The sequence below is a fragment of the Cannabis sativa genome, chromosome 1 (genome assembly GCF_029168945.1).
Source record: "Cannabis sativa cultivar Pink pepper isolate KNU-18-1 chromosome 1, ASM2916894v1, whole genome shotgun sequence".
NCBI classification, from domain to species: Eukaryota; Viridiplantae; Streptophyta; class Magnoliopsida; order Rosales; family Cannabaceae; genus Cannabis; species Cannabis sativa.
Window position 1 is genome coordinate 30,280,243 of NC_083601.1, and position 8,280 is coordinate 30,288,522.

General features: G+C 28.2%; 1 protein-coding gene across 1 annotated transcript; it reads right to left on the reverse strand.

Annotated features, from left to right (window-relative positions):
- Positions 1 to 4,042: 4,042 nt before the first annotated feature.
- On the reverse strand, positions 4,043 to 7,455 carry LOC115705755 (protein trichome birefringence-like 36). The gene is made up of 5 exons (XM_030633183.2): positions 6,638 to 7,455; positions 6,140 to 6,311; positions 5,359 to 5,540; positions 4,866 to 5,024; positions 4,043 to 4,708 (listed from the first exon to the last, which is right to left on the reverse strand). Exons 1-5 carry the CDS (start codon positions 6,958 to 6,960, stop codon positions 4,411 to 4,413), a joined length of 1,134 nt encoding a protein of 377 aa, XP_030489043.2. The 5' UTR covers positions 6,961 to 7,455; the 3' UTR covers positions 4,043 to 4,410.
- Positions 7,456 to 8,280: the final 825 nt, after the last annotated feature.

Genomic DNA, 8,280 nt, shown 5'->3' on the forward strand with positions numbered 1-8,280 from the left:
GGTTATTCGGTTTAAGCGGTTTACAAATTTTTTTGTACAACCCTAATATATACATAAGATCTGATATTAAATTATACTAATAGCGATGGTAAATTAATAATTCTGATAAACTGATGTAGGATTGTAAGAGTTTTTCTTTTTTTGATACCAAAAATGATAAAAAAAAAATTACAAAAATAATCTACACTTTTACGGATTTAACTTTATGTTTTTATTTAGAAAAAAATACGGCTATTTATATTAGGGGTATATGTCGATCGTTTTGATTGGTTTATGCTACATTTTATTTAATTCAATGTAAGGATTGGGTTACAAAATCTAAGTGCAACCCGTCTAATTAAGAAAAAAAACCCTGTCCAATGAAATTGATCGGTTTGATCAGATTAACCTGTTTAAATCGACTACTAATATTTTTTTTATTTTTACTTTCAATAGTTATATTTTAGTTACTTATAATAATGAGACAGATATAGATAAATTGAATTCAAAATTCAAATCAACCACCATAAAAAATATATTAGTTTCAACTTTTTATTTTTCAAATAGCCATATAAATTATATTATATGATTATAAATATATATATAATAAAATATGGAAACTTACAAAAATACTGGCATTTGAGTGAACTTTTACAAAAATACTGTCACACGGAAATTTTTTCAAAAATACTGTATTATTATAAAACACAAGTAAAGCACAAAGCAAAACAACAATAGAACAACTAAAAAATACTAGTAGAACACCAGTGAAACTTAACACAGTATACTGCAGTATGAAACTTATAAAAAAATACAGTAAAAAATATAAAAAATTTCGCCTGACAGTATTTTTGTAAAAAAATGACAAAAGTTATTATACTACGTAAATTTCCCTAAAATATTAAATATATATACGAAAATTCTTTTAATCGGGTTGGTCCAGATTGATTGGGTGGGTTAATATTATTTTCAACCCACCTAATATAAAAATTAAACGGGTTATATTTGTGAAAATTACATGAAATATGAGATTTCATAACAAAATTAGAAAAATATGGCATTTTTAGGTTTGCCACTCTTCTATGGCATTTTTTCACATTTAAGATTTTTTATGGTATTTGATATGCCATATTTTTATAAATTTATTATCCAATCTCATATTTTATGTTTTTATTTTTAGCTTAATTAGTTTTATTTATTTTACACTTACATTTTAGGGTTTCTTTTTATTTGAAAAATTTACACCAAATACTACATTTTTTTTCAAACATTACATTTTTAATTTGACAAGAACATTTTACTTTTATACTTTTATTAATTTTTTTTTTCTTTTTTACTTATTGAAACTTCAAAAAGTTTTTTTTTTGTCTTTTTTATATATTTTTTAGTCAATTTTGGCTCTCTTTTTTCTTTTCAACTTTTAAGTCAGTTGCTACTTTGTTTTTTCTTTCTTTCTTTCGCTTATCTCTCTCTATTTTTTTTTTCTAATTTCTCATTTTTTTTTTAATTTTTTTCTCAACCTAATTTTTTTCTCTTAATATATATAATAAGTGTACATTTTTATATTTCATTTTTTTTTTTACAAAAATTAAACTTGTTTTTTATTTAAACTACTATTTGTTTTTTTTTTTGTTAAAAACTAATTATTCCATTAAAAACAGCAGAAAAAAAAAACCAGTTTCATCAACATCATCCTGAAAAAAAAAACAATATAAAAAATCATAATCTAAAAAGAATCCAAACTTTAAAAACTAGTTTCATCAACATTGAAAGAAACTAATAATTTCATTTAAAGAATACAAAAAATAGTTTTATCAACAAGATAATGAAAAAAATTACAATCTAAAGACGATACTAACTTTAAAAACCAGTTTCATCAATATTAAAAGAAACGAATTATTTCATTAAAAGAGGCAAAAAAAAAAATAGTTTCATCAATAACATAATAAAAAATACACAATGCCTAATAACTAAACTTTTACAAATTAACGATACTAAATTTAAAAATCAGTTTCGAACATATAAATTTTATATCAATACCTAATAATCAAACTTCTAACTTGATTCTTTATTTTGGCATTTAATTTTTTATTTGCTTGCTCAAAAATTAGAGTTAATTTAAACATACAATATGCAGCAAATATAACAAAGAGAATCATAAATTAAAATCAAAGAGAGAAAAAAGAAACAAAGAAAATTAAAGAGACAAAAGTGCAATAAAAACCATAGAAGAATAACAAAAAAAAAATAGTGGAATGTGAGAAACCAGTTAGTAAAACAACCAAAATAAAAACAAACAAATAAAAACCAGTTTCTTGAAATAAATTACTAAAAAATTGAATAAAACTCAATTATGAACAACAATAAAAAAAAATAGTTATAAAAACTAGTTACTTAAAAAAACCAGTTATGAAAATAATAAAATAATATGTGTGTCAGAAACTGATTAATTAAAATAAAATAAAAATTGTTGTTCAAATATCATACAATAATAAAACTGGTTTTATACAAACTAAAAAATATATAAAATAATATCATAAAAATTGAGCAACCCCATTACAGAACAGTTAAAACCTGTGAAACCAGTTTTGACGTTATAAAAAATCATAACAAAATACAAATGTTAATAATAAAGTTAATTGAAACCAGTTTCATCAGACAATCAAATAAAAACATACACACACACAAATATACAAAAAAAAAAAATACTAATCACAAATATAATCAAAACAACACATAATGCCTACCAATAATTTAATAACAAAATATAAGTGTAAGTTTCCAACCTAGAAACAAAATAATAAAAAAGTAACTTGAAAAAAAATTCTAATAACATAATGAAACTATTTTTTTTTATTCTTTTAATGAAATTAATAGTTTCTTTCAATGTTGATGAAACTGATTTTTAAAGTTTATATTATCTTTAGATTATAATTTTTTATATTGTTTTTTCTTCAGGATGATGTTGATGAAACTGGTTTTTTTTTTTCTGCTTTTAATGAAATAATTAGTTTTTAACAAAAAAAAACAAAGAAAAAAAATAGTAGTTTAAATAAAAAAAAAAACAAGTTTAATTTCTGTAAAAAAAAATAATATCTATAGTTGAGATCATTTTTTATTTATTTTAATATTTTATTTTTTTAAAAAAGAAAAAATAAATAAAAAGAAACACAAATTTAAAGTTTTTTATGGCATTCCTCAAACTTTTTCCCATATTTGTAAGTTTTTTAAAAAAATGTCATATTTAGTGTAATTAAGTTTTTATGCCATATATATCAAAACTTATCTTTATTTTCCCATATTTTTGTAAATAGCCCGTTATATTTTCATCGAAAAATTTAATTTGTATTTTTTGTCGAGTTTTTTCAGTTTAGTTTAAACGGGTAACAAAAGTTGATGTACAATCCTAATTTAATTTATACATGAAAGTAATATATAAAAAAAAATACAGTAAAATTATATATATATATATCCATAAAAATATAAAAAATCCATAAAAATATAAACAATTTATATAATTTTAGTTTTTTTGTCCCTTCCTGCTAGAAAATGTAGGTGTGCAATTAATGATTCAGAATTTTTCAAATAATAATAACTATGACTCCTGCTATTACCTTTGCTATCTCAATTTGGAGTAGTTGAAATAATTCAGCCATAATTTCCAAAAATATATCTATTCTTCAATATGAAAGTCAAAATATGTGTTTTTCTTTTTTCCCTTCTGCAAAAGGAGAAGAGCTTCACAATAACCAAACAAACAAACATCATGATTTAAGATAAGGTCCTCCTGTCCATAAAGCTAAAGTGAAGAGCATTCTCTTCCTTTTTGGAAAATGCTGTGATTGTGGTGGTTCAACTTACTAAGTATCATGAGCAAGAGCAACCTTAGTTACATGTCATATTTTGAATGGTCACACAAAAAGAAAAAAATAACTTTGTATGCACTGGTACATTGCCACTAAAATATCTCTATACTCATTTCAAAAATATATAACATGGGGAATCCTATGAGAAATGATTATTGTGGTTCTCAGTCATACTGCCTTTAAAACAGGACAATATCTTTTAGAATGTTCTTTTAGTTGTTCTTTATTTCACTTTTCTTCACCTTGATTTTCTCAAGTGTGGTACAGAAGAAAGTTTCGATATACTTCAAGTTTCTATAAACTAAGCTCTAAAACAAGATATAACATTGTTATAAAATGAGGTGACATGAAAATAGCAAAATAGCACCTTGGCCTATGTGTTCAGTATTGAGAATTAGAATCATAAACTGAACATACCATAGCACATAGTTATAAAACACTCATAACAAACAAGAACAGTGAAAGACTTATTTTTTACAGACACTAAAGAAAAAGAAACAAACTCTAATATGGCCGAACAGTTATTCTAGCCAACTTACCTACATCTTGGTACACGATCTGGTACTTAGAGCAGGGCACTCAGCATCTCGTTCCAGATGTCAGGCACCCCGGGAAGGCACCAGTGGCTGCAGTCGGAGGAAAAGTTTTTCAAGTGCTGCTTCTCTTCCTGTCCCATAGCTCTTCTGTAGACAGAAGGGTGGCCATCTCGTCTAAAAGCAGACAGCGTAGTTACGTCTTGTAGATATACAGGAAATCTCATCCTTTTTAACACCCCTTGCAGTACTAATAATTGTTGAGGAACATGTGGATGACTAAAAGCAGTTAGAGGCTGCTTCTGATTGTAGCATTTCCAACCATTTTCCCTGCCAGATAATATAGTAACATAAGATCACAACTGCCTTGACATGTAAATATGTTGCGATTCTAACCATGGTTTGGCTCAGTTATCCCAGTGATATTCATTATTTAGAAGCACGCATACTTATGTTCATAGTTACATAGAAGAAGTTTGCAGGATACCTGTTATGCCTAGGTGACATGCTCCTGAAAAAGACTCGAGTTTGACGAGGGTCTAGATTCAAATCTACCCATTTAGCCCATGTAGTGAGTCCTTTTTGGTATGCAATCATTGGATTCATACTTTTGTAGAGAGACTGACCTTCCATGTAATAGTCCCACCTGAATTAGTTAAAATAACACAATGAGGAGAATCATGAGAGTTCTTTGGCATGATGTTATCATATAAACATAATAAAATTTATAGAAAACAGCTAAGACTTGAGATAGATATATGACAAACTTAAATGAAACTGAGTATATGTCACCTTGAATCTTGTAAGTTGAATTAAGAAATAAACTAAAGAACTGTCCATGGAGTCTTGAATTCAAAATCACTTAACCAAGCCTTATACTTTCTTGTCTCATTTTTCTTTCTCATTGAGTTACATGTATCAAACACAAAGGCATAAAAGAAATGATAAAGCAATGAATATTTATATAAAATTTTACTTACGAACTCCATTTGTCTGTGTGAGTCCACCAATGAGCAGAGTCAAAAACGAGAAAATTAACTCCTCTCCAGTACCTTGCATTATCTTCAATGGAATCCAAATGTAAAATTCTCTTCTTCCCAGATTCTTTCTTTAACTCTACTAGGAGTGGAGCCCATGCAAACTCAATTGATGTCTCAAAATCCTGTGTAAAATATAACTATCATCTCTTAGGCTTTGCCAAAATAATGCTGCAAATGTTGTAAATCATTCTATCACAAATGCATTAGTATTACGAGTGACGGACCCAGAATTTAATTAGAGGGTAGGCGTAAATTTTTTTCATGTATAAAAATATTTCAAAAAAATAAGTAAATATATAAAAAAACACAATTCAATATTTTAATTCCCAACTAAAAAGATATTAAATATCAAACACTAAAAATCTTCGAATAGAAAAAAAAAAAAAGAAGCAATCTACAACGATATTTAAAATATATAACATACTCAATATTCTAAATTTTAGCAAATATATCAATTTTTGAGCTCATATCTTTAGAGTTGTCATCGAAGAGTTTTCATATTTTGAAAACGATGAATAATAAGCTTGTTGTCAATAACATTGAATACATTCTTTTTGAGATATACTGTCAAACTATCATTCAACTATTGATCTCCTATTCTGTTGCGCATTTGTTGTGGGCAATTAAAATAATTAAAAAGATTTTTTTTAATTAAGATGTAAAAGAAAGCATGGCCTAAGCCCACACTAGTCCTTCATTGGATCCGCCAGTGATGTATTACCATTGCATGGAATGCCATAGTTGGACCATTGTAGGTGACCCTCTTTCGGCCAGTTGGAATAACTCCTTGTACTAGGCAGACAAGAGACTCCCATTGATTTCTCATAATGGAGTCACCCACCAACATAATTCGTTTATTTCTCATTTTAGCAAGAAATTTCAATGCATTGAACCTGTTTGAGATAAATGCCAAAAACAAAACAACAAATTAATCAAGCAATATTAATAAGTTGAGAATATTTTCTAGCTACTACAAACCATGAAATTTAGGAACACTGCCTAAATCACTGCTTTTTTTGGTTACCTAATGTACCATATAAATTTCTATATCTTATCCATGTAATTAACAAACAGAACATTTTTATTACATGACCTTTAATCTTTAGCTAATGGAAATGCTATAACTGAACCAAAAAGAAAACTTAAAGCTATTTGAGTGTAAATTAAACTATGTTTACATGACTTCTTCATGTAGCAATGTTCTAAACCAAACCATTACCTAGGAATGGAGCAGCCGTTGGGCTTCCACCTCCATTTCTGGTAATCAGAATCTGGTCTCCCATTCTTCTGACAAGTCACTGCTGTACTAAGATAAGGGCAAGTGGATTCATAGAGAGGATAAGATTGATCAAAAACCCATTTCCCAGAAGAAAAATCACATTTTTTGGGTAAGTTTTTCCCACTCTGAACCATAACAACTCCATCTTCCTCACTGAGCCAAGACCCATCTCCAACCTCAAACTCTGAAGACAACCCATGAAAGAAGCAGAGAAAAAAGTTGAAGAAGAAGAAGAACCAAAGCTGAAGCTTTACTCTAGCCATGGAAGCTCATGAACCAGAAGAAGAAGAAGAAGAAGAAGAAGAAGAAGCATTCATGATGTTGTAAGGTGGGAACTTATAAGGGTTATTAGTAGTACCAGGAGGAGTAGAAGATGGAGTTGGATTAAGGCATGGATTGCGGTAAAGGGTGGGGGCCATAATTCTATATGCCATGCAGCGCAGTGTTTTCTACTTTTTCTTTTTGTTGCTCATTATTATTGTCAATTTGGTATTGCTTCTTGCAATCGATGCCTGCCTTTGGTGTTGCTTTTCATAACAATAGCACATTCTGATAGTGATTGTGTAAAATAAGGAGAGAGTGAGAAGTTTTTTCTTTTTTTCTTCTGGTGGTTGAATGTTGAAAAAGAAAGACTTTTGGTCACCGTGACTACCGGTGCGTTTGTCTTTGTGAATGAACTTGACTTGACTTCTTTTTAGAATCACGATTCACGGGTGAATTTACTATGCAAGCTCTTTTAACTAGGATAGTTCATGGTTTAATCAAAGAGGATTTTTGTCAAATTATGGACTATTAAAATCTTATAACGATAAAATTGCTTCCGAAAATTTAAACAATAAAACTATAATATTTTTAAATAACGCACAAAACTCAATTATTACCTGAAACATTACAACACAAATGATGCATATGTTATATAAATTAACAATTAACCCAAGATCTATTTGTATATAACATAGAACACAATAGTAGTATATGATAATTAGGTATGTGTACCTGATTGATCCATAGCAATTATCTCTGATTGATCCACAGCAGTTACTCCAATTTGATAGTGCAATACTATCAACTAAGTCTTCCTCCCTAGATCTCTAAATCAGAAGCAGTTTATTTTCTCTGATTATCAAAAGGTATACAATTGTGATGAGACAATATGTATTTATAGAGTTAGGGAGGGGACTTAGCTACAAAACCCTAGTTGGGCTGGGCCTGCTCATCAAAGGCTTCAGTCAACTAGAAAAGCTCACACTTCTGCTTCACCTAGACTTTACTCACAGATGCTAAGCCCATTAACAATTGATCACCAACAACATGGGCTAACACAGCAAAGAACTATCCAATCAACCCAAGTTTTAATAAAACCAATAAAATTTAATGTAAGCCCAAATAAAAGTCTAACATTCTCCCACTTGGGCTACATTGATTTTAATACATATATATTATATATCAAAATAATTTTGTTTGAAAACGACTCATGGGTTAAACAACAGGAAAACATTTGTGGCCACTTTAAAAAATGATAGTTCTCTGATAGCATCTCAACATACCGGTCCAATTTAACCTTTGATAATGAACTATGACAG

Coding starts and splice junctions, on each gene's coding strand:
- LOC115705755 (XM_030633183.2), bottom strand. CDS start 6,960: ATGGCTAGAGTAAAGCTTCAGCTTTGGTTCTTCTTCTTCTTCAACTTT. Junction 6,312..6,637: donor AACGGCTGCTCCATTCCTAG/GTAATGGTTTGG, acceptor TATCTCAAACAG/GTTCAATGCATTGAAATTTC. Junction 5,541..6,139: donor CTATGGCATTCCATGCAATG/GTAATACATCAC, acceptor TATTTTACACAG/GATTTTGAGACATCAATTGA.